The 26681-nt window shown below is 41.5% G+C and overlaps 1 protein-coding gene across 1 annotated transcript in view; it reads right to left on the reverse strand.

The window, feature by feature from the left end:
- Positions 1-5797: 5797 nt before the first annotated feature.
- The window catches only part of SMYD2 (SET and MYND domain containing 2), a 69393-nt gene continuing 48509 nt past the window's right edge, over positions 5798-26681 (reverse strand). Inside the window, exons 3-12 of the mRNA XM_009888517.1 lie at positions 24390-24500; positions 22717-22777; positions 20409-20533; positions 17009-17076; positions 15094-15196; positions 12633-12743; positions 10756-10876; positions 9781-9955; positions 8248-8356; positions 5798-6197 (exon numbers count right to left, since the gene is read on the reverse strand). Of these exons, the coding sequence (XP_009886819.1) occupies positions 6117-6197; positions 8248-8356; positions 9781-9955; positions 10756-10876; positions 12633-12743; positions 15094-15196; positions 17009-17076; positions 20409-20533; positions 22717-22777; positions 24390-24500 (1065 nt within the window). The 3' untranslated portion in view covers positions 5798-6116. The remainder of the gene's footprint in view (positions 6198-8247; positions 8357-9780; positions 9956-10755; positions 10877-12632; positions 12744-15093; positions 15197-17008; positions 17077-20408; positions 20534-22716; positions 22778-24389; positions 24501-26681) is intronic.

Below are 26681 nucleotides of genomic sequence, written 5' to 3' on the forward strand. Positions count from 1 at the left end.
TCATGGTAAAATTATCTTTCTTGGTATCCTTTTCCCAGCTATATTTCATCTTTTAGTCCCATCATTGCTTTCCCATTGCACCCCCACCACTGAGCCCCTTGTCCGTGTAGGAAGGCCTAAGCCTACAGGCTCTCTCAGCTTCACCACTGAAGGGCCCTGCACACCTACCTTTCCCTAAAATCAGTGGGAGCTTCATCTAAGGCTCTGTACCAGAATGTCTCTTAAATTTATTTAAAACAGCACTGTGATTATTTGGTACTCTGCAACGCAGGCCTAACGAGGCGACAAAGACCCTGGTGGAGACTTCCAGCTACCAACAAATGGTGAGGAGTTATTTAGCTGTAAATATCTTGACCGTGTTCCTTTTAAAGACCAGTTTTCAGTCAACTTCAGTTTTCCTCCAATTTCTTCTGCCAATGCCAACATATCTCTTGTTAAATTAGCAGCAACCATTTAAAGTCTTTTCAGCAGCATCTGCATGATAATTACACAGAGATGCTTTATATCTGGGAAACAAGCCAAGGAATAAACCTTGAAGCAAAGTGTATTAAATTAGTTATCTCGTTATAGCTTTTTGAATAATTTCCTAATGATGAATTAAGTTTGAACTCAGAGCTGTCAAGTCCCATTGCTCCACTTGGATAGGAGAAGTAGAAAATCGGGAGGGAAAAGAATCTGTTCCTACGTCTTATTATTCAGCTCTTCTTGGCTGAAATGTATTCTTCTGTTTCTACAGTGAGCACGGGGAAGTCACTGTGTAAGAGAACATAAAGAGCTCTGTTTAAAAGAAAGAAAATTAAGCAAATGGTTTTTATGCAAAGATGCATCATAGGTGTCTTAGAAAAATATTAATTACAAAATGGCACCAAAAATCCTTTCCAAATTAACTCAGTGCCTATTAATGAGCCAAATAAGTGGCCACACAGTAAACAGTCATTTCCAATTAACGCCTAACATGGCTGGTATGGTAGATAGAGGCCAACTTGACTCACTTTTTCCCTTTCATTGTCAAAGAATGGTAATTCTAAACTTTTCCTTTCATCTTACTTCAATGTATTTTTTCCTGCTAGATTTTATCTTGACTAGAACTGCTAATATCATAAGTGAATTGGGCTGGTGCGTGTCTTCAGAGGTTCCTTTCCACCCCAGCTTGCAACCGAACCTCAGCGTGCCGATGTTTTGGGATTGAAATGTGATACAGTTTTGTAGGGGAAAAACCGAACCTTCTGACTTTGAACCTGTTGTCGTTTTATCAGGCCTGAATTGCTTGGGCAGTATTTCCTAACCTTTAGGGAGTGACAGGAAAATGTATTTTACATCCAATTTCATTAGTCATAGCCGGAATGAACGCACTTAAAGCAACAGTACTGTTTCGTTTCTATCCTGCAGGCTTTAACAGCAGAGTCCCTCAGTACACAAAGAGGACAGGTTGGGGTTGCTTGTTGTTTAACATCAAAGCGTGACAGCGGGTAGGTTCTAAGAGACGGGTTTCACCCATGTGGAGTAAAGTTTGCCTTGAAAATCTCACAGAGATGCATCAAGTGGTCAATGAATGGAGTTGCACCGTAACGTTTGACACAAGCAGTCGTCTTCCAAGGCGTCCACGTTGCAGTCTGGCACGTTTAGCTTACGCTCCCTGACTCTTTCGAAGAGAGAACTTGGAGTGGATGAGTAAGTCTGACTTGGGAATCCACTGTGTATGTTTTCTGTTTTGTGTACTCTTCATCTGTATTTAACACCCTTTTTTTTTTTTCTTTAAACTCTTACCATTGATAGTATTGATGTTGCTGGCATCACATTTTTGGTTAAAGTTATGGTCTGAGCATTTCATGCCTCACATTGTCCGATCGGGGATGAGAGAGGTGATGGCCGAGTTCTGACACTGCTCAGTGCTGTGGGCGTCCTGTATCCGTCCTTCCGTCCTCCAAAGGCTGCACCGGAGGATGGTGGACATTAGTTGCTCAGGTCCTACTTGTTCAGGGTCCTCCACAGGACTGCTTTGGAGCCACTTGTCCTTGATTACCTGAGTAAAGATGAAGTTTGTTCCCCCAAACTTTCTCCTATATAGGTATATAGGACCCTAAATGCTCAGCCTTATTGGAAATACCTTTTCCTAAACTAGTTTCAGCTGTCAGGAGACAGATCTGTGAGAACGTATTCAACCTACTGCTAACGCAGTCCTTTATAAAAAATATATTGAAGGACATTTCTGGTCCACTTATTTAGATCAGTTGCCTCAGCTACAAATATTATTAAATATTTGCATGATTTCAAGAGCTTTTTTTTTTTTTTAAAATTACTTTCTTGTAAACAGACAGAAATGCAAATGGCAAAACACAGGTTGGAAAGGAATGAGGAAGTCTCAGTGCTTCAGTAGAGATGGTAATTTTAAGCTAGTACATTATTTATTTTTTTTTTTATCCAATAGCTGCTATGTCTGTGTAGACCACAAATGACCCTAGAGTAAATACTGGTGGGCAACCTCATACTGGGATATAGCACACAAAGCTATGGGGAAAATTCAGCAGCTACTGACCACGCTGCATTCTCAACAGCTGATGTCCCACCGGTCTCCTGGGAGGAGATGATGACTGAATTAGCTGCTCTTAGTCTCGCTAACAGTTTGTGAACCATGTGCTCAGAAAGCGGGAGCATCAGTATGGCTGAAATCCGCTGTAGCAGCTCTCGTGCATCACTGAGATGGGTCAGAGTTAAGTTTTGCTGCTTGCCTTTATGGAAAAGAATGCTTTACATGCAGAGATCTGGGTGGCACCCACTGCGTGAAATAAAGGATGCATCACCTTGAAAGAGCAAATACCCAGAACTGACCATGAACGGGAACCGCTGCATGAAAACATCATTTGGCCACCCCTCCATAAAAATGGATAGAAATCTGCTGATGTAGAGTCCAAGTCAGATGGAGTTTGGAGGTGGGGTTTGATGCCAACAAGAAAAAGGTTTCAGGTCCCAAACCCCAAAGGCAACTGTCCCCAGCTTGTTCTTAGCCTTCTAGAGAGGTTTTCTTGTAGAATTTGGTGTTGGGGGAACTACAGATGCCATCCTTTAGAGAGGAGGACATTATACGTTCAGCTGCGTGCAGCCTTGGCTTGCAGGGACTGGGGTTTGAGGAAGGGAACAGCTGGCTGCTTGGGCAACGACAACAGAAGATGGAGGTCTTAACCATAGAAAACTACTGTTAGATTGTGAAACAAAACATTTAGTTCACAGGTAAAAAATAGCAATGTTTATATAAATATTTAAAGTAAATAAATTTTATCAGTGTTTTCAGAGTATCTTGGACTATAGTTCCCTTGGTTCCTCTCAGCTGGTGTTTCTTTGAAGTTTTGATGCCCGTTCTCTCTGTGCACCCTCACTGAGAGTTTCCCACATGCCACAACAGCAGGACTTGGCCTTCGGAGGGTGAACCGGAAGTCAAATAGCAGCTTTCACTGCAGAATCCCAGCCCTATTTAACAGCAAGGGAAAGACTAATACTTCAGGTGACCCCCAAAATTAATATAGTCCTTAAAGGTTTTACTCTTCCAAATCACCTGGGTACAGACTTGGTGGTTTTGGACACTCGGCTGCATATATTTCAGGAGCAGTGTTCCCTGATGAGGCAGGCAGGAATAAAAGGGGAGGGCTTCCTACAAAGTACTTCCACGGCAGGCTGGAGGTGACCCCGTCTTGGCCAGTGGCCGGTAGTTGACACTTCAGGAAGACACGAATGCATGTCGAAGAGGGTGCTCAGCCCCCCTAGCACACCTGGCAACCAGGTCTTTAGGGGCTTCCTGAGCAGAAGGTTATATCCCGCTCACGGTGATTAATAACTATGGATGGATCCATCTTCCATGAATCGTATTACCTTTTCTTTAAAACCCATTTATTCCACTGGCCTTCACGATGTCCTGTGTTGGTGAGTTCCACAACTTAATTATACATTACATCTGTAAGAACAATTTCATTTTTTGTGTATGTTAAATGAAAGTATTTTCTTGCTGCTACTCGATCTTTAAAAGAAAACAAATCTTTAGTGCCAGAAACATTGTTAATAGGATGTTTATCCTGTTGAGATTGCTCCATGTGGAAAACATGTTTTCCTCATTAGTAAACTACCTTTCTTTGGCTATTTTACAAAGGAAAAAAGTTTACACATGCAGATGACTGTAACATTCCCATATATAATTGTGTGGGACACGTGTTAAATGAAATAATGTGTTTAAGTTAGTTTTATGTCACTGGATTTTCCTGTCCTGTTTTACTTCAGTATTTTGATGCTTCCCGTTTTATTTGTTCTGTAATTCTGTACATGACAGTTTAGCACAAAACAGTGATCTGAATTTCACAACCTCATTGTATGTACACATTTTGTAGAGAAATGAGACATCAGTTATATGCCCTTCCTGCCCCCCACTCCCTCCTGTTACGGCTGAATGGCAGAACTATTCTATGCTATTGAAAGCCTTTAAAAAAAATAATCTATGCATGCTATTTTATATTTTAATGTATTATTCATATCAGTACATAAGCTTATGCTTGTCAGTTTTATCTTGTGTATAGAACTGATTACTTTTGACAGTATTTTTGCACTGTTTCTTTTCTTTCTCTTTTTATAAAGTTCTATTCAGCATTAATTGACTGCAATAATTTTTTACCCTTTTCACTGCCTTTGTGTAAATAGTTTCTTATATGCTTTTGCAAATATGAGAATGTCTTCAGTCACTAAGGTTTTTTTGGTAAGGCTGTCCTTCATATTCACAGTATACAATAAACCATTTTTTTCAAGGAAAACTAGACTTGTGTTCTGTCCTGTACTCAGCCGGTGCCCTCTTCCTAGGCTTGGCTGTAGTTAAGTGGCCTTGGCTTTCTGGAATCATAAGATCTGGTGCAGTTTTATGTACTCCAGCAACAATTGCTGGCACAAGAGCAATGAAAGCTTTCAGCAAAATGAGCTGACCAACCCCTGTTCTCTAGCAGTTTTATTTTCAGAGCAGCGTGCTTACAAGAAAGAAAATACAAAGTTGCTAAACAATGGTGATGTGTTCTCACTCTCATCGTACTTTATAAGCTGGGAAAGCGGTAAAGAACGGTCATGTAGTTTTACTGTGCAATACATTTCAACTTTGGCATTGGAAGTATGCAGCCACGTTCTCCTGCCTCCTCCTCCCATCCTTAAAAGCAATCTCCTGCCACTGGGTTTAAATTGAGAGCCCACCCAGTCATATATGGGCAGAGAAAGCACAGTCCTGGAATTTTTCCTCAGAAAATGTTCTTGCTCCTCTACTAAAGGTAATTGTTAACATAGTAACAGTAGAATAGTTTTAATCCACTGGAAGCAAAAGTAGGACTATAAGGAAATGTGAGCTCTCCTCTACAATAAATTCACTCTAACTTGTAAAAGGGATTAAACAGCCAGAAGTTGCATGGTTCCTGTCTTGTGCAAAAGCCTTCAAGCTCTGAGGTAGGTACCAGCATTCCCTGTACACTGCATGTCAAGCTCTAGGTCCTTACAGCGATGAATCCCCACGCGTCAGGAGCAGTGATGGGCCTGCACGGTCCCTGGCTGAGGGACAGGGGTGGCTTTCCTGCACAGTGCGCAGAATTCATCACCCCCCATTTCCCCTTTCTCTCAGCTAAGCCACTGCAAACAGAAATGATTTGTGAAAAGAGGAATCGGATGCTAAAATAAACAAAAAGTAGTACAGCTTTTGCTAATTAATTTGTCAGATTAAATGAACTTACTTAGGCAACAGTAGATGTACACTTACAGGAGTGCAATGGTTTTGTGACAAGGGGAATCAAGAGGGGTCAAGACCACTTTATTTACTTTACACAAATAAGGTAACACATTAAAATCCATAAAGAAAAAATGGCCATTTTTGCACGAGTTGTCAAAAGGCATAACATTTAAGAAACCATAGATGCTTCCTTAAAAAAAAAAAGGCAAGCGTAGACATGTGGAAGCTAGGAACGTTTCACAAGGCCTAAGTGTGTTTGTCATTCCAATTATAGGACAGAACTGTGTTCATACTCTACCGCTTTTCAAAGCGCTCCTGAAGGTTTCCATAACAAGGCTTTTTAAATAAAGGTTTTGAAGGATTGCATAGATTCAAAGGCTCAGTGGTCCTCTAATTCCTTTTTGATCTCTGAAATGTATGGATGATCTTTCCCGTGTGCTACTTCCATGATAGCAATTGCCTATGAAAAGAAAAAAATATTCACACAATTGATTCCTATATAACACCAGGCTATAAATACTCTCTTTAGAGGTTTGAAACAGTCTGACACCTCTAGCTACTTTTTGTCCCCTTGTAGTCATAAACCCAGTAGGAAATAGAATGAAATTCAAAACTAAGTAATAAAGGTTTTACATTCAGAGAATACATCTTTCATCTTAAAGGATCCCAAAGCACCTTTCAAAATGATATTCCTGACAAAACTACTTTGAATACAACCAGCTCCAGGACAGAAAACTGCACGTGGGGTGGGTAATATTCTGGCAGAGGACTTAACCAGTATCAGACAGAGCTCTGTTCCTACCAATTTACCCTTCAGCTGTCAGACTGACGAGCAGCCCGATTGCAGAAGTTACGTTAAAGCATTTCAGACTTAATTCTGTAAAACCTCCGCCAGTTCCAGGGGCTGCCACTGCTTTATGAAGGAAGCAATTGCTTCGGCAACCACTGAGGCAAAAGCGAGATCTTGTCAGAGTCAGACAGGCGCTGTTGTGCCGACTCCCTGCCGTTTCACCTACAGCCTGCTCTGCTCCTAAGAGTGAAGGTTTCAGGCAGCCAAACCCACTGACTTGCACTTTGCTGCCGCTATCCACACTGTATGGGAGAGTGGGTGTAGAGGCAAGATTTCCAGTTGAGCGAAAGACAGCAGTGGCCACAAATGGATGTAATAAAAGGCACCAGTAGACAGCAGCAAAAGAAGCGGGTTTGGAATGAGTCTGAGAATATTTCAAGACCACAGTGCTACGCTAAAGCAAGGAATTGCAGCATCATAGCCATCACAGCATTTAGTCATTTTCTCCTTGGGAAACTTTTATGGAATTATGTTCTTGTATTTGTTGAGTCAGTACAAGAGCCTTTGGTTCCACCTCGGGAGCACTGAGAAATTACTCTGTTCCCCCTCCTGCCCAAAAGAAGAAAGGAAGGCCTTCTGGACGAGCTGCTTGCAAACTGACACAGAATAATGGCTTTGTTTTTCCACTAAATCCCAAACATCAGGGGCTGGGACAACTTTGGGCAGTTCCTGTAAGCAGCTTTTGGAAGTGAGTCATTAGCAAATGTTTGTGTTAGGAAGCTAACTATGCCAACAAATCTACCTACAGTTCCCAACCCCCCATCCCATGTTCCTACTGGCACAAACCCCAGTTTTAGTCAAAGCTTTAACACCACAGCGAAGGAGAACCTATGCTAATTTTAAACTAGGTAACAGTTAAATTTTAGAGCATATATTCTAGTAGTATCTTTTACCATGGCTGGATGGCTCTGTTATTGTTGGCTAAACACTTGCCAGGAAGAAAAAGAAAAAAATCATGACATTCCACACCAAATCACTGTATGCTACAGCAGTCACTGATGCCTAAGAAACTAAAATAAACTTCTGTCCAACAACCGTAGGGGAAAAAAGTCAAGAAACATGGTACAGACTAATAAAAAAATATGAGAATAAAAACCTAAAGAATAAGGAACAAACCAATAAAAAAGGGTGAAGAAAAATGTAACGCTAAATGCTGTATTTGCCAATTGCAGCATTACCAGATGCATTGAATTCCCTTCAGCTATTTAAAAATCAATTGGTTCCAGAACAAATAACCACCAAAAGCATGCCTAGTTTAACTTGGATATAGAAATCACAGACTTCAATGAAACACTGTGTGCCTTTTGTAAGAGCCAAGCATTTTGTTCCTGTCCTTACCTAGCAAGTGAGGAGTAGCTAGAGTTCTGCTTCATTTACACTAGCACAGCTCTAGCTGGGTGCAGAATGTATAGCAAATGGTAAAGCATAAAGCTGCTGCAGTAGAAGTCCACTGTGAAAAGGTAAAACCCCTTGTACGCCAGAACAGACCTATACTGCATCTTTGGAAAAATCAAAACTGAGCCAAAAATCCAGTAACCTAACATATTAACACATGGTGAATTTACTACCAAGCTAGGTTTACTGACAGAGAATCACGTAGTGTTTCAGTAATCCCATGCCTGAACTGGTATTATTAATGAAGAAACCAGGAAATAAATACCTTCTTCAGGGCTTTAACTCCAGCCGGTCTGTTCTCCAGCGCCATATACAGTCTTCCTAATTTCAGCCACATGGAGGCAACATTCAGCGAGTAGGAGGGATAATGTTTACTGCAAGAGAGAAAGAAATTCAGCTTTATCAAACCTGGCAATTTCATAGCATTTTCCAAGCCCCCAGCCCCCTCTCAGGGGGCAAGAAGCTGCCTCTCGTTGCCCCTGCCCATTCAGCGCTCACCCCCTCTGCCATGACTGCCAAGAGTCAGTGCCAATTGTGTCTGGGATGGGGACGCCTATCAATTGGGAATTGAACTGAAACTACCATATGCCTCTGAACAGCTGTCAGATGGCAAGGACTTTCTGCCACTAGTTTTAATCTAGCCAGCTACAGAAAGAGACTGCATTGTTATGAGTTTTTGGAGCCACCCTACACCCACAGAAGTAACTCTGCCTGTTCCACAATAGCTGGTCTTTAATGGAAAGCGAGGGGCCCTCAGCAGCGCGTCCAGCGCACATGCCATTCTGTACTTGCACACACTGAGCTAGCGGAGTCCAGTTCAGCTGAGCTGACCTGGAATGCCAGGCTCGGAGCCAGAGGAGCTGGGCAAGTCCCAGGGAAGATAAATAGTACTGAGCCCCCGGGGGGGGGAATGTTGGCTCCTTCTTTGTATCGCTGCTCTCTGCCAAGTGATCTGTGACTTTACGTTGGCATCTGCTCCAAAGGGAGAGGTTCACTAGCACTCCCCCCAGCTGGCAAGAAAGTCACATCTCAAGATGAGAACCTGCTTGGGAGATTCACGGCAGGATCAGATACAGCATGTAACTGGCTGGCTCTAATGAAGGAGATCACTACTGTAAAAACACAGAAAAATTTATCGGAGAGAGTATTCATTTTTTCCAGCAGAGGCTGCATGCTGCCTTTGTCCCACACAGGGCTTCAGGCAGCACATTCTCCCATGCCTCCAGCTATAGGGCGGTGGAGATCTGGGACATCAGGGCACCCACAGCCTCCCAGTGCAGGAGCTGAGCTCAGCTCCGGCTCCCTCTGCTGCTCGGCCCCAGCCCTGGGACACGGCTCTGCTCTCCTGCAACCAGGAATGCTGTGCTACTGGGGAGAGAAAGGACTGGGAGAGGGCGGGAAGCTGACAGCAACAGCCGGTTTTGCCTCCATTACCTTCTACAAAATATCGACTGCAGATGCAATTCGAAGCTCTACTTTAGTAAAGTATTAGGATATTAAAAATACCCAACAACAGTATTTATCTAGGTAAGCAGAACTAGCACAGTACCCAAGGTGGTACAAACTTATCTTGACAACTCAACGCAAAGATTTCAGTCACCTTCTGCTATATATTGCAGACCACACTTTGACAGCAACAAAATCTGTCCCAGCATTTAAACACTCCTTTTTGAGTAGTGATGTCATGGGTAGCGTGTTTATTCAATATGTACTGAGAGAGGTGATCTCTGCCCAAACATGTTTTGAATTATTCAGATTACTGAATTAGAGCACTAAAAAATTAAAGTCTCATATTTACCTGTATGGTCTGATAATTTTTTGCCCATAACGTAGTGCACCTTCCCAGTCCTGCACATAGAGACAGACGCCCATGGCCTGGTACATCATGTGTAACATATAAACATTACTGTCTTCAAACACCGCACCCATCTTGTCCAGGCTGAGTTCACAGATCTCCAGTAATTCACTAGGAGGTATGAAGAAGTCAAGGAATCCAATAAGTAAAAGGGTCTGTGATTAGACAACTACCTGGTAATGCCAAAGAAGAACTGACTTAAACTTGTTCAGAACGGTTCTGAGAAGTCCTCTTTTCTCCCAAACAGCATCAAAGCATCTATGCTACAACCCCTGAGCTACTCCGAGAGATATTCTATACTCAGAGGTATTCTGCTCATGAGATTATTCCCCCTCCTACGCAGATATTCTACCAAACTAGCTTTCAGATTTAAAAAGAAACAAAAAAAGCAGCTTTCCTGAATCATCATCACCACACCAGCAATGTGTCAGAAGAAGGGGGAGCGAAATTCCCCACGCAGTGGGTACTGAATCAGGCATGAGATAGCCCGGTCTGCTTCTGGACCAATGAATCTTGCATTTTTGTCCACACCATGCCATTGTTACAACAGTTCGGCTTGTGACCATCAGCAATAGCTGCAGCCTCACACGCAGTCTCTCAAAACTGGGCAATACTGCAGTAGACTCACACATGCACACACCTATGCTCGTTCCAGTCTCTGGCTTGTTATGCGGAGACAGCCATACGCTGCACTCTTAGAAACTGAGAACTGAAGGAAGGAAGGAACAAACACAGGGTCTCACAATCCCACAACACCTGCAAGGTGAAACTGCCCCTTGTCTCCACGGACAACTCCTCAACCACAAAGAGGACAGACGTATGCTTAACTTCTACTGGTCACAGTATTTCTCCTGCAGGTAACTGCAATCCAGCAGGTAAGATTTTTAGGTCAAGATTTTAGGGTGAGACAAAGGATATATTTGTAGTGTTTGGCTCGCCTGAATTCCTCAATCACGTTCCTGGCATATTTGATCATGTCCCGTACCACCTCTGCTGATGGAGGATCACTCAGCTTGCGGATTTCCAGTTTCTCTTTATCCTGAAGGAAACACAATGGACATTACAAATGCAGGTTCCAAGCCCTACAAATTAAAGTGCACCTGCTACACAAAATTACTCTAATAAAAAGACACAGATGGGAACTTAAGCTCTTCAAAGAATGTAAAAACAAAGGTAGAAATGCGCACCTGCAATTTTTCTCTAAAGCCTTGGCTGGGAATCCTAGAATCCTCTCTGCCTTCCAGTTCATCTGCCATTCTCTACTTCCACGAAGTCCCTTTCTTTTGAAAGATCCAAGAGCTTTTCGATTTTGTGATGAAAGCAGTTTTACATAGGAAATTTCACTGCTTCCGAGAGATTAGGGATTAAAACAAATTTAGTTTTAAGGCTAGAAAAGCCCAAATACCTTAGGCTTACCACCAAGCACTAGCTCAGTGGAAAATGAGACAATATTACATACAAAAAAGGATCCTTCAAACCTACAGACAAAAGCACAGGCCCGTGTATTTTGTTATTTCTGCTGGACAGCTCCACTTACTCTTATCTTTCTGTCTAACTTACTACTTCATCAAGGGTCAGCCGCAATCCGAAGACAATCTTTTGCTGTTTAAGCCTCACATTGTTGCTAGATTTCTTTTGCCTTTCTAATTTCATCTGCCAGTTGAGAGGGCTACAGGGGACTCTTTCCAGAGCTGAAGGAGGCTGAGTGACAGGTGATTCCAATAGTAGCACGTTGTTAGAAATCACAGATGAAATCCTGGCTTCGTTAAACTCAGCGGCAAAATTATCAAGGTAACTGCAGGGAAAAACACAACTACGGTATCAACAGAACGGCCTCCAACAAGAATATTGGGTACTATTTGGAAAAAAAATTTGCAAAAGATGACACTGTTAAGAGGAAGGAGTTGATAAAGCAGGTCCTAAAAGAACACCTTTGTGAAAATGGGAGGAAAAATGATCTGGAACTTAAGGATCAGATTATGCCAGCCAGACTGATCTCGGCTGGTATGACAGATGAGCCACACAAAGCTCAATTCTCCTAGGACCTCCAGTGAAGGAGGTCCAAATGGTTGCACAGGCACAGTTGTTCCAGTATCTGTTGGGTTTGAGTACCCTCCCCCCCTCGGCCCCATAAGTGCTTTTCTTCAAAATAACTAACACCTTGTTTTAAGGAACACTGCCTTTGTCCTTTGAAGGGCACCAGATGACATCTGATGAACATAAATCTGGCCTGCATATCACAAGGGACTGTGACCCAGGACCACGCTGGCCGTGAGAAGACCGATATGGTGCCATTGCAGGAAAGCCAGTTTCACAGACTTTGCTGCGTCTCCAAACCATCCCGCAATGTCATACAACATCACCTAGAATTGACTGAGACGTCCCAAACCAGGAACTGCAGGGCTCGACCCCGGAAAAGGACACCAGACATGCCCCAAGCAAGATTCACTCGCTGGGAGTTGGAAGAAAACATACAGTTACAAAAACCCCCGAGTTCTGAGCTAAATTCTTTTGGCCAGGTAGTGGAGACACAGTATAATTATCTACTTCTTTTAACAAAGTTTTCATCTTTGCTTTGTAGCTTAACTTTAAACAGGCCTCCACCAGGAAATTTCCTGATGTCATGATTACAGTGGAAAGAATGAGTATCAGAAAGTCTTCTAGACAGAAAAACAAAACCACCACCCCTATTATTCTATTTTCCAAAACATAATTAAACCAGATGGAATACTGCATTTAAGGACTTGAGTAGGTGCCTTGACAGTCAGAAGCGCATTTCACACCAATTTTATTACCTTTTCTTTTGTAATGCACTCCCTGCAATCACAATTAAAGAAATATGAGTCTCTTAACCGGTCATTTCTGTCTTCTGTGGGATACAACAGGTCAATGTAGCTGGTAAAAACCTATATGGTAAAAACACCACAGTCAGTGAAAAGCAGTATAACTATATGTATTTATCACCACTAGTATACATAGTATGACGACTATCTATTCATGCAACTTGTGGATCCCTGCAGCCACATCGCCTGCCTGTTTCCTCACATTCCAAGCCTCTCAGCAGCATCACAAGTTGCCATTTGTGAATGCAATCTGACAGAGAAGTGTTTCCTTTCCTATTCATTATGGAATTTCCCTCAAATATTACCCTGGCTTAAACCCAGGACAGCAAGATTCAGGTGTGGATAAGGAAACTATCACAGCATAAATCTCAGGCTGCTGTCAGACTACAAAGAGATGCCTACTTTTTAGAAGTAAAATAATGATTTCAGGTATCCAGCTTAGGATAAATTACAGTGGCCTGGTTTTTTGGAAGCTGGAATCTCAAATTTTTCTTTCTGAAAACCTACAAAAATTGGGGCAACAGCAGTCACTAGTAGCTTTAGAAACTTAGGACAAGACCTTTAGATCTCTGAAAAGAAGAGAGGCCCAGTGCTCCAGTTCTAGGAGAATGAATATCAGATTTACTTCAGCAGCAATATTTTAAAGCAAAGAAAACCTGCTTTTGAACATTTTAAAGGCTCTTCACATACACTATTCTTAAGTTTTCCTCTACTTCAATGGTCTTTAGAAAAGAACCCCTGCAACTAGCTTTAATGCTCTGTTTTTAAAATGAGATCGCCTCCAAGAAACATGTCACGTGCACAGTGCAGTTGATCATTTTGCAGACCAAGGAACAGCTTTAGTTCGATTTCCTCATTGATAGTTATTTGAAATGTTTTGCTCAGTCTTTATGCTTAAGGTTTCTTTCTTCTTTAAAGTAAAACGTGCATGTAATTTCATACAGTACATGTTCTTCTTACTCTGTGTGATCTCACATTTTCCCCTCACACTCCTCTCCTCCCTGCCCCATTTTCAAAGCATGCAAAACACAGGAACCGCCTTTACAGCAAAAACTTTAAAAATGTTGTGATGCAATGACTACATTGAACCTGAAGATGGAGACACAGGCCATAAGACTGCACATAGTCCAAGCAAAACCATGAGCTCACGTTTATAAAATTCTCAAAGTGTCAGAAAAGCAAATGCACAAAAGCCATGAGGTCCTGGAGAACTGATGCAGGTTCTAAGACACAACTCAATCAATAGAAGATGTCAAGTAAGGTAAATACTCCACATCTCTACCTCTCACAGTAAGCCCTCCCCAGAAATGCTGAAAATGTCCGGGATTCCACAGTAAAATTCCAAAACCAGGATCAGTCCTTGTCCATTACCACAATGCATTTGCAGTGACTGCCAACATCACAGACAAATCATCGTTAGTAAATGGCATAAAAAGAAGTTGCTCACCTGAGTCATTCACCTTTGGCTCCAGCAACTAAACTCGCTTTGTTCACAATGGTGAACAGCTGTAATCCATAAAAATAACCTCTCTCCCCCTCTTCAAAACTGGTATCACATACTTCAGAAAGCAGTAGGAGTTATCAAAATCAAAACGTATTTTAGTCAGCATTAACCTTGCCTGCTAAATTAACATTAATAAATGAGCCATTGTAACTCTACGCAAACTCCATCCCCAGAGAGAATGTTCCGTATCTTCATCCCCTGCAGATATTTGAACATCCTCAACTCTGCTTGACATCTTTTTTCTTTTTTTTTTAATTTTTAAAGCAAAAAGCAGACTCTCTGCCAAGTTCATGATTTGATTGAGAAAGTTTCAAGGTAAACCCAGAGCCTTACTCAATTTCACAGAATTTTATCCATCACTGTTCAGCTTCACTCCACCTAAAAACACACTCTTGTTCTGCGATTTCCTAGCTAACGCTGCTGAGGTGATATGACCGAGTCCCATGTTTTGTGGATGCTCTGTCCAAACAGAAGTCAGAGGACTTATCTGTACCCATTTACCTTGTTTATTCTGGCTTCAATTTCAATACATTACTATTATACTGGGAACTATAATAGCAGTAATAATTTGCTTTGATGTTGGAATTTCAAAGCACCAGCCAAACATCAGTAAACTCAGCCTCATTTTACAGATGGGTAAAGTGAAGACTGAGGCTAGCAGATACACAGTGACTGCTGCAGGTGCCCATCCCTTGCTTTAGCACAAAATAGGATACTGCCTCTGAGAATCACTTCAGTTCTCCGGAGCCACTCCAACTTTTCCAAAGCAACATCTTGCACTTCTCTGAGAAACAAGAGATCCTTCCTCCCTACCATTAAATTGTCATCTAATTGAAATGAATCCTGAAAAGTAGAATGGATCCTACTTTTAGGATGCCTGCATACAGAGTACAAACACAGTGCATTTACCTCTTCTCCTGGCTCAATCTCTTTAACAGCTCTGACTTCAGCCAAGGTCCCCTTGTAAGTCACAATCACATTTGGGCAACAGCTATGGTTCATCAATGCAACACTGTAAAAGTAGAAGAGTAAACCTTTTCCCCCACCACCACCAAAACAACGGGCAAAAAGTTAAGCACCACTTCATAAAACAAGTAAGTCTGAAAGACTGAGTGAGTCTCTGTAAGCTGTTTTTATTCTCGGGCTTAACATGAAGGTAACCTTGGGAAAATCTGTGGTAGTGTTATTTATTCTAATGATATGGAAAATGGCTGAGCTAATGAATCATTACAATTTTTAAATCCTATTATTGCAGGACTAGGCAAGTTATTTTCCCATTCTTATAGTGCTACAGACAGCTGAAAGTCGTGCTCACATAGGTGCCTAAATAGGATGTTGATAGTTAACCTATGACAGACAGACTATTTTCCTCAGAGGAGAAAGAGAGAGAAACATTTAACCTAAAGGAAACAAGCAAATACAGGAAAACAAAAGTTATCTTTGCATTCCAACTTAAGATGGGTGTTAAAATTTTAGCTGGCTTCTGTGCAAATGTAAACAGCTTCCACGTTTCAAGTGGGAGGGAAGAGATCTCTGTTGTAACAGGACAAGACTTACATAAAAACTTGGACTGCTAGAGAAAAGTACACCCCCCCTTACTACCAAGCTTCAAGAAAGTGCAATTTGCTGTTTATTTGAGATAAATATATAATTTTAATTATTTCTCTTCTAATCTAGCAAAATAATAATTGTCTCTTCAGTCTTTTTAGCTCATAAGCATAACTGTTAAGTAGGAAAGATCCGGCTCTTGCATGCTGAGCGTTTACAAACAAAGGATGGTGTTGGACATGTTTCCAGAACATCCTGGTTTAATACTCTCCTCTTCCCACCATGACTCTGATCCTGGGCATTTCAAGGCCTTAATTTCCAATCTTTATGTCAGGGATATGGAATTCAGACAGACCTGCCTGAAGAAGGAGAATCTGTGAAGCAAGGACTATCTGCTATTGTCTGTATGCAGCACTTAGCAAAATCAGGTCCTGCTTTTAACTGGGCATCTGTAAGTTTCAGATTACTTTGACACAGATAAGCTACTAGAAATCTATGCCTCACAAGGAAGTCAACCTAAGCAGACAGTGATAATACTTTCAGCACGCAGTTTGCAAAGAACAGGGGCAGAAAATATCCTCCTTTGCTACAACATTAAGTGGGAAGGGCAGACTTAAATAGAAGAAATGTTCCTCAGCCTTAAAGAGAGCTGTGCTCCCCCATCCACAAACTGCAGTTAACACTTTACATCTGCAGTTTATTTGCAAAGCTAAGAAGCTTGTACGGTTTTGGTTTGTTTTTTTTTCCCCACTGTCATAGCGACATAAAGCATCGCAGTTTTTAAAACATCTGAAGAGGCTGAAAGAAGTTATGAAAGGGATTTACTGTTTGCCAAGGAACAAAGGTAGAAGGGATGTTGTTCAGAGAACACCAGGTGAAGGATTATACCCAGCCAAAACAGAAAGTTGTGAATAGAGCAAGTCACCTGCAATCCTTTTCATTTCGCTTTGATCATTGCATGATGTCCCTGTCCAGAATCTGCTAGCTAAGTAAGTAATTGTTTCCTACCAACCTGCATATAGTTCACAATCTAAGCTTCAAAACAAAGTACAAGTGCAATTTTACCAAAATTACCTGATTTATTTTTTTTAAAAAAAAACCCTGCTGCAAATCGTTGGCCAGATTTTCTTAGCTACTTAAAGATATTTAAAACAAGACAAATGAAGTGTTTAATTACATCTCTTTCAGTAGAGATCTACTTCCATACATGTGCAAGAACCTTTGTTTGGTTTTAACCAAGTTAAATTTACTTTTAAAAATATTAAAATAAACCTACTCAGGAAATATGGCTGATCCCAAATGAGAGAGTTCTTCATCTTCAATTGTGAAGCCATTACAGTTAACCTAAGGAAAAAGAGAAAGAGTCTACATCAGCTTTTGGTCAGCTAAGTACTCCACACTCACATGTCACATTCTCATACTTCAAAGTCAATTGCATTAATTTGCTTACAATTTGCTTTCCACCTCAGCAGTACTCATGGGGAGCTACACAAAACAGCAAAAAGTGAAGCGAGGACAAAGTCCCTATCCAAAGGAATGTGCAGGACACTAAAGAACTGACCATCCAACACTTACACCTGCTCAGGACACAACATCTAGGGGACTGCTCCTTGGAAGACCAACCAAGAGAAATAGGGCTTGAAAAGAGCGCAAAAAAAAGTGTCAGACAAAGCAAGAACATTGCAAGCGTGAAACAAAGCCTGACATTGACAGGGCAGGGAGACTTCATTTGGCCACGACAAGTAAAGGGCCGAAGCAGATCTACACATGCAAGGAGCAATGCAGGGATGAACAACAGTGAACTCAGCCGGGCTGGGGCAGCACAGAGCTTTAACGGAGCATATGTTACAGAGACTTGCCACAATGGCATCTGTCATCAAAAGCTGCGCATATCAGCTACAGCTAAAGCACATATAAAGAACAACCAAGGCAGTGAGAAAGACTCGAACCTAATAAAGACATAGAATAGGAGGGGACAGAAAAAGGACGGAGTATGACAGGAAGTCTAGTCCCAATTTAAACAGACATAGGATCAAAAGAGCTTGTTCACAAATCTTTCTTATATAATAAATTCAGGCAGGTTTTAAAACCTTCTCCTTCTTTCACTGTCACTAATAAGGGAATCTTCCAGGAATTTCAGCTTTGTTTCATGTAGCTTCTGTGACTTTAAGTGACCAAAACACACCTCAATCAAGTACTTTATTCCACTTTCATTGTGAGTCACATACATGCCAACAATAAAAGAACCCAACGCCAACATCTCCCTACAATCATCAAAATGTTGACAGAAGTACCAGAAAAGCACTAAAACAACTACTGTCCCATGGCCGAGTCCAGCTGAAGCTACAACAGGCGCAGGAACAGTCAATCAAGTATGGTGTAAGTATTTGCTCTGGAAGGGTAAGAGTTGACAACAAATGCTACCAATAATGACATGCCCCACAAGTTGGAACACAGCTCGGACTGGATTTTAGAAAGATACAAATACCTCCCAAAGCCACTCCTCGGGAATGAACTGTTCAGGATGAGTTCATGATTAAGGAAAGTGTCCTGTTTCTCTGATTCACTCACTGGCATCCTTCTATCTTTGCTTGATCTTTATCCTGCTATTTTTAGCAAGGTAGCATCCAAAGGCTCCCTGCCTCTCAAGATAAGCATGCTACTGCACTAGCCAATGTATGAGCATACCTGAATCAAAACCAAAATGTAATTGCTGAATACAAAAACAATAGAAGGGAAAGATTATATCAACAGCAAGTAAGAACATAAGGCTACAAAGGCTGACATGAAGAACAGCTTGATGGTTCTGAATCACAGGGAAATATTTAAAAACATGCAGTGAGTTATCATCAACTCCCCTCCACTAAGCCAGAGACAACCCACTTCTTGAATGCATCATACCAGAAATGATACAAGAGGAAGAATTAGAAGGGATGAGATACCACTGGTTTCACCAGATGAATGCATGACTAAAAAAGGCAACATGGAGGGAGTAAAGAGACAAAAGCAAGAAAACTAGAGCGCGGGGTTGTTCCCAATGGTGGAAAAGAGAACATGTGCAAAAGGGGGGCAAAAAATCATGAAGGTCTTCAAGGAAAGCATGCCATGCTGGAACTTGAGGCAAGAGATACTGTTTGAAGAATATGACAAGGTGAGACTGAGGAGGTAGAGGTCCAGACTCGAGAGCTATGTTCCACAAGGACAAAAGAGAGTAGCATGATGCCAACAGCTGGGAAAGAGAGCGGTGAAAGGCAAGAATGGTTTGTACAAAAATCTTTTCTCCACTCAAAAGGACCAGTTACACCTTAGCTGTGTTGAGTAATAAGCAACATCAGACAAATGATGATCCAGATGAGCTTTGGAGCTTTTAGTTCGAAGAATTGCAATGCCCTCAGTGGCAGATAGTTGTCAGATGATCAGAAAGAGATTAAGGTGACACCGAAAGGTGACAACAGACATCTACAGAGAAGATCGGATGGAATATCAGATCTGGGAGTCAGCAGTCCACAGAAGTCAGTTAACGTACCATGATCTGGTGGAGCTGGTCCCCAGAATACGAAGGGAATGTCATTATACCCCAAAATCACGTAACCTTTGGGAATTTCAGCTACATTCTAAGAAAAGTATTCAGAAACACCAGAAGAAACTGGATGTACTGATATCTTTAAAGTATTTCTGACAAACATAAATTGTAAAGTCTTCAAATCAGAAAAAACTTTTCATTGAAGAGAAATGTATAATTAAGAACGACAGAATGGATGATGAGCAGGTGTTAAACATGCTAAAGAATCATTCCCCTACAAAATAACAGTACCTCTGTATTAAGGTGATAGCAACTGTGTCTCCTCGCTGGTAGATGCCCAGCTCTATCAACCAGGGTATTGCAATCTTTGCTTTCATCACAGCAGTCAACATTTGTCCCCATCTCAAAAAAATTAAACTTTTAACTCAGATGTTTAAGCTTAAAAAAGCTTATTTTGAAGTACAGGAGGAAAAAGAAGAAAATGGATCTTTCAGTATTCCACTGGTGTGTTATTCCGTCCGCTACAATACATTCAATTTAGATGCGTACGAAAAGCAGGTGAGAAAAAAAGAGGCGACACATTTCAGAAGGTACCTAAGAAGACATCCTGCCTTTTCTTCATCTCTTCAGATGACCAAACTACCTGACTGCATTTAAAAGCCACACGCCAGATAAAAGTTTCAGACTGCTCTTTCTACTTCTCTGAAGTTTACTCCCTATGAAGGTCAATCACAATGATGACCTGACCAGCAAGGATTTCCACAAGTTTGAAGCCTGAATGAAGGATTTTGCCTCTGCAGGGTCTCAGACCAGCAGCCTTCCATGCAAGTCCAACAACAGCTGCACTACACTTGGCCCACAAGAAGCCTAACTTTGACAGGGTCTAATAATGGCCGTTTCCCCTTTTCCTGAGTGTTTGAGAAGCCCCTAATTAAAAGTTTGCAGAAAAAAGTCTCTCCCCTCATCACTGAAATGGGGCATGTCCAGCCACTTCCGCTCAAGGAAGTGGATCTTCTCCATCAAGCACACTCGGCTCTCCCGAAGATAAGCAAAGAGCTATCATTTCTATTGCCTTTAACATTTTTCCCCTTTCACAAAGGCTAAAATCCTACAGCACTATCCACCTAAGCAGGCTATGTTCTAGCCAACTTACTTGTGCAAAGAGAACTACAAGGGCAGCATTGTCAGGGTACTCCAAGTGCTTTGAGTAAAAGTGATGAAGAGCAGCAATGTCGTTCTGAATCAGCTCTCTCTTTTCATTGTCTAGTTTGTCAAGGTCTGTGGACAAAGAATACATTCCATTTCAGTAACAGGAACACTCCCCCGTGAACTGCAGCTAGACTTAGGTTAGAACAGGCCCAGACTTAAACAGAAACCCCTCAAGGAACAGCTAGTTGGAAGTACTGCAAGAAGTGTCTGTTCTTCCATAAATGTAATGCTGCTTCAGACAAAGCCACACGTGCGCTACAAGAACATGCAGGATTAAAAAGCATTTCTAACATCTTTACGTTAGCAGGTAATTGGACACAAGTTTCCCTTACTTGGGAGAAGCGTTACAGTGTTTAAAATGCATTTGTTAACCCTGGCAAACAGACCAGCCAGCCCTGGCCCTCTAGAAATCTATCAACTGTGGGTAGCTATCCTCAGCTGTCTAACACGACCTTATGAGCCACCTGAGAATGTCCATGTCTCCATGGGCTGGAGGGTGACCACCAACAGAGGTGCACTTAAGCCGCAGATATCTAAGGATAATAGGAGACAGCAGGAACATCAGCGGAGTTGTCCTGACACACCTGCCAAGCGTACTCCCATATAGTTTGTTCAGAGATTTACCCTCAGGCCCATGACAGGTTCTAGCCAAAGCTATGGCCACTGAACCTTTTTCTGGCTGGTGCATGCAGAGCCAGCTAGGTGATTGACCATACAGTCCTGGTCCCTTCTCTCTCCTCAAGAGCAGAGTGTTTGAAAGTTTTTTGCTAATCCTCTTTCTCACAGTGGCAGTATCACCAACTCATTCCTTCTCTAACAGAGCCAGCAAATTATCAGTTTGCCCTCTCCAACTCAAAATAATAGTGGAGAGAAAAACCTGCAGGAAGAGAAAAGGCTGCACAACAGTGGAAGAAGGAGGGAAATTATTTCTAAGAGCAGATGCAAATAACAGGACAGTCACAAAAAATACTGCAGAAAATGAAATAGGACAATTTCATGAGAATTAGAACAAGTCAGAAATGTTGAGCTGTTACTATAAAAGCCAGGTGCCTTTTCCTCTCCTGTGCAGGGTGCTGCACAGAGCAAGGCAACTGCTGAACGTGGCGAAGGTGTGCTGAGAGATGAGGAGAATTAACAAGGCAGAATGAACAAAAGGTTCTTACTAACAAAACCAGAAACGAAACAAGGGCTCCTAGAGGACAAGGGGGACACTGCAACATAAAAACCTTTCAGCCTTTTAGCTCCCAAATTAATAAATTATTGAATACAAGCTGCAATGCAGAAGAATATACAGAAATTACTTCAGCACCTACCCAGCCTCCTCAAACTCAGTCCTACTAACCTACCTGTAAAAATTATCCTTGCCTTAGGCAAAGTCAAATGTTGGCATTTTTCCCCCTTATTTCCCCAGTTGTCCCAACAGCTGTGACAGGAGTTTTTGTCCAGGAAGCAAATAAGACCATAATCTTGCTGTGCTTGGTTGCTCTGCTACCTCAAGTCCCAGCAATGACTGCATTTATTCAGCATTTTATAAAGGGTTTTGGAAGCCATCAGAGTGAGAAATGGGAACATACAAACCTATTGTCTCCTTGTATATTACCCCGAACACCAAGAAAGAGAAACAACAGACCAGTGAAAACTATGCCAGGGTGGTTACTAGTCCCCTAGTTGCTCAGTTTCTAACTCTGCCTCACTGGAGGTAAACAGTAGCCTTCTAGTCAAAAGCAAGCCATTGCCTCATCTCCTTCCCTGGATTATTTTGGAGCATTTAGGACATGGAATTTCAACACAATCATATATAACATGTCAGATTTGACTGGCAGTGACAGATACTGAAGCACAGTCCAGAGGGTTCTGCAATTAGCCCCTTAGTCACTGTCACCATCAAGCAACTGTGCCGTCTCTGATTTTATGCCTCCTGGTAACAAACACCAGCTATTTTAATTTTACAACATTACAATTCTCAAAAGACATTAGAGTACCAGAAAAACCATGAGATGGATGTATGCTACATAATTAATTCTGCCTAGGTTTTCACCCTTGTTTCATAGCCCCCACAAGCAACCAAGAAAAAAAAAAAAAAGAAATAAGAGCACTGCACTTTCAAAAAAATGAGGAACCACAATTGTCTTTGTTTACTCCCTCCAACAGGAGTGGGATGCTCTGAAAGGTTTTGATGGAGGGGGCCAGGAGGAAGCAAATCATGAATATAGATAATTGTCTCTGTTTACCTGCGAGCCTTTTTTACTTACGTGATTCAAATTCTTTTACAGCAAGCAGCTTCTCCGACTGTGTTCTTTCAGGGTGAGTTTTCTAGCAATAAGGGAAAAAAAACCCAACAAGAAAATATCTTAATGTTTTAAGTTACCAGTTTTGTCTGCTCATTCATAAGTTAGGAACTCCTACCTGTAAAATAACTCCAAATCCACACTGTATGGAATTTACAGAAGTTTGAACAGCAATGAGTTAAATTGACTGCCCTTAGTAAAGCCACAGAAATATTCTCTCTGCACCAAATTAGGCAGCCAAAGATTAACTCCTATCAAATTTATATACATAAACTGAACAGTATTTTAAATATGTCATTTGCTTTGTTCTAGACACTCAGAAAGCTGCTAACAATAGCAAGCAGGCAGGAGACAGGCTTCGCTTTGAGGAAAGTGAATAAACTGACTGTTGACAGAGTTCAAAAGCAATGCTCCATTGTTGGCCTAAGGCCACTTCTTTGTAATCTTGGCCATTAAATATGGCTTTGCAGGTGGCCCAGCAGCTGAGGTTCAGGGACTATGGTTTGCATATTTAGCTTTTATATGACATGTAGGGTTCTCCCCCCTCCCTGTAAGCAGTAAAAGCACAAATTTATTCCAATGACTTTTTGTCATTAAACATTCGATTTTGTTTGTGGATCACCACTAAACCACACTTTAATTAAGACACACACACATACATTCACGCACACACATCTACACACACAGCAAGTATGCAGCTACCTTCCCAGCAGGCCACCAAAATCCTCACTACATACAGTACCCAGGTTGCCCTTGTCACATAAGCAGACCTCAATCACACAAATATGCTTCAAAGAGGATTTGTTTTTGTGGAGAGAGTTTAGAGCTCTACAAAGATAAACAGCATAATAACCTTGAAACTCATGAAGCCCATCCCCTCCCTGTAAACACTTGTGTTATCCTCAGTATCCATGTAGTTAGGGGACACTGAAATGAGGTTGACTTTGCAATCTTACTTCCTTACAAATAATATTCTTTTTTGCCAAAGACCAAGGTCCTGAGACTTCTCTCTCAATCTCCGTTTATCACCAGTTAACTCCACTAATTGTAAACATTTATACCTGAATACCTCAGAGGTATTCTTGACTCACTAACGTACTGGGAGTTATGTATTACACAATGCTATGCAAATATTGCTGAAAAATAGTAAAACAGGCAACTGCTTCATAAAGACGTCAGTGCCTGCAGACAGATAACACTAGAAGCATTCCTCAGAATTTAACCACATATACCAAGTCTCATTCTTTCTCTTCACCAACACGGCCTCAGTGCTAGCCCCGACACATAACCAAGAGCTCCAGTCTACCAGAACAGAGGCTTGAAACACCTATCAGTAAACTTTTCCAGACTTTGTTCAACAGTACCTTGGCCATAGGTTATAGCTACAGAGTTTAAAATCTCAATAGCCTTTTGCCATCTTCCCCCAGAAGTCTCCAGCTGGACTATAGTGGCCCTGACAGTGTGGTCCGATGGTCAGTTTGTTCAGCTGTTCATGCTCTGTATTACACCCGGTTGTACGCAGGAAGCTAGTATGTACGTGCTTTGCAGGGACAGTTACTGTCGGTCAATTTTCATTTTCCTGCCTTCCCTGGCACCCAGAACAGGAACGTACCTCCCAAGTCCAGCCTCCTGCTCACCTGTTTGGCAAGGATCCTCGCCGTTAGCCTCACAGTCTCTGAGGGATTCCAGTTCTGCCCAAAAGCGCACATGGCAGAACACTCTAGTTTGTGCATTGGCCAGTCTTCCTTCTGAAAATGCAGAAAAAAAATTGGAAAAAAAAAAAAAAGCCATGAAGATAAAGTGATGAAAAAGAGGATGCAGCAAGTCCTGCCAGATCCTAGAGGTCAAGTGAAATGTGTTTCCTTTGAAAAAATAAGATGACGCTCACTAAATCTGAACAAAAGCTCGAGCACATTTAAGGGGTACAGCTATCCTGCTTTTTTCAAACAAATTCACAAGGGATGAGTTAAGGTCAGAACATCTTCATTTATTCAACAGAAAAAAAGAATTAAATGACGAAGAAGCAAACAGACAACACGATTTATAAATCACCAGTTCTTATTGTTCAGATCAAGCACGTGAGGACAGAGTAGGTCTGAGCTTGATGGCTTTATGGGGTTCATTTCCATTTAATACCTTGGCCCCTCATTATGAGACGACCCTGGTATAATCAGGAGTAATGTTTCTGAAGTCAATGGATTCACAATCACTGTAAGAATCGGTATATGTAAGGTCAAAACCAGATCTACTGGATGGAATTATCAGCTTTTTTCCTTTAATGCTGTAGAACGAGCTAGGCAATGAAAACACACTAATAAAGACAAACACATTTTAGTTAAGAATGTATAGCATATTCCTAGCTCAACGTACAATAATCCTTGGAGTGATGGCACAAGCCACTGGCTTTTGGCACTCTACAGATTTCCTCCAAAGCAACAGAATCTTTCGAAGATGAGCACAGAATCACAGATTAACACTCTGCATTGGCACAGAGTCTGGCATGGGCTCTCCTCAAACTGCATTAAATTTCATTTATTTATTCAAACTTGGAAATATTCTTATTTCTACATTTGAGCAACGCACAGTTATTTATTTCTGTATCTCAATCCAAACACATTTATAGCACTGCGTTAGAGCAGACTTATAGTATTCCGCATCAAGTTTTGTTTTCAGACCAGCTTTAAACTGGTGGAAAATAGTAGCAGAGTAAAGAAATCACAACAAATCCCACAAATTTATAATTGATTGAAAGTGAAAACTTAAAAAACTTTTTGCAGCCTCCAGCAAGTTCTTAATTCCCCTTACTATGACTCACCTAGTATCACAGATCCTGTGTTAGCCCACTCAAAGAAAAAATTTAAAATAATGAAAAAAAACCCAAAAATCAATATATCCCATCAGAGTGACTGAGTGGCAGAAACAGAAGAAAAACAGAGTTTCCCTCAGCTACCTAACCACTCATGGCAAGAGTCATTTCAGACACCTTAGGCTATCTAAAACATCTATGTAGGACCAGTAGATATGACACAGGTTTACTGGGAGATGCATTCCTTGTGGGAGCTACAGCTGGAGGCCACATGGGACAACCCAACGCACCTCAAACAGTCAGATGAATCAGGACCCCCAGTGCCTATTGCCTTGGCTGGTCCACTTATTTACAGGTTTTGCAGATCAAAACAAAAGCCGAGATCACTAATTTCAGAGTTAGTACACCAAAAATTCTTCCATTGAAAATGGCTGTTTTAATTGCCTTGGGCATGGACAGCTTTAGGATTTTATTAGGCAAAGAAAGCTGAACTCTGCCCCAGCCTCATGTAGGATTTGAAGCAGTGCAACACTGCAAGGGTATTCAAACCCTCACAATGTCAACTTTATTGTCCTTGATATCTCAGTATGGTCCTTCCAAAAAGACCTACGTAGAGGCTGCTTGAAATAAGCTCCAGTGTAAGCGTTCTAAGAGGATGCAGCAATACAGACCAGGATAACCAAAATAGTATATTACACTGTAACCATGTCATGTGCAATTACACTCCCAACTCTCCTACAGCTGTCACACTACCAAACGCATCCCCCGAGGGACCTGTTTCCTATGTATACCCCAAGACCTTTTTCTGGAAAATTCACAACAGCCTTTGCTTAGGAGTCCACAGGCTAAAGGCTAAGAAGATAGACAGAGCAACACCTCATCTCTGACCCCTTCTTGCACACCCACAATGCTCACCAACTTCAGCATGATTGCTGGGTGTGCAAGAAGGGAAGGCACAGAACCTGAAGTTTTGCAGGACAAGCATCCATACACACCAGTTAAATAAACAGGAGAGATTACCTGATAAAACAAAAAATCAAAATGCAAAATCACGTGCCTGTCTCAAAGCAGTGTTTTTAAAAAATCCGTTTGTTCCCTTTATTCTTTACCCTTTGTTAATTAA

The sequence above is a fragment of the Charadrius vociferus genome, unplaced genomic scaffold (genome assembly GCF_000708025.1).
Source record: "Charadrius vociferus isolate BGI_N301 unplaced genomic scaffold, ASM70802v2 scaffold340, whole genome shotgun sequence".
In the NCBI taxonomy this organism is placed as follows: Eukaryota; Metazoa; Chordata; class Aves; order Charadriiformes; family Charadriidae; genus Charadrius; species Charadrius vociferus.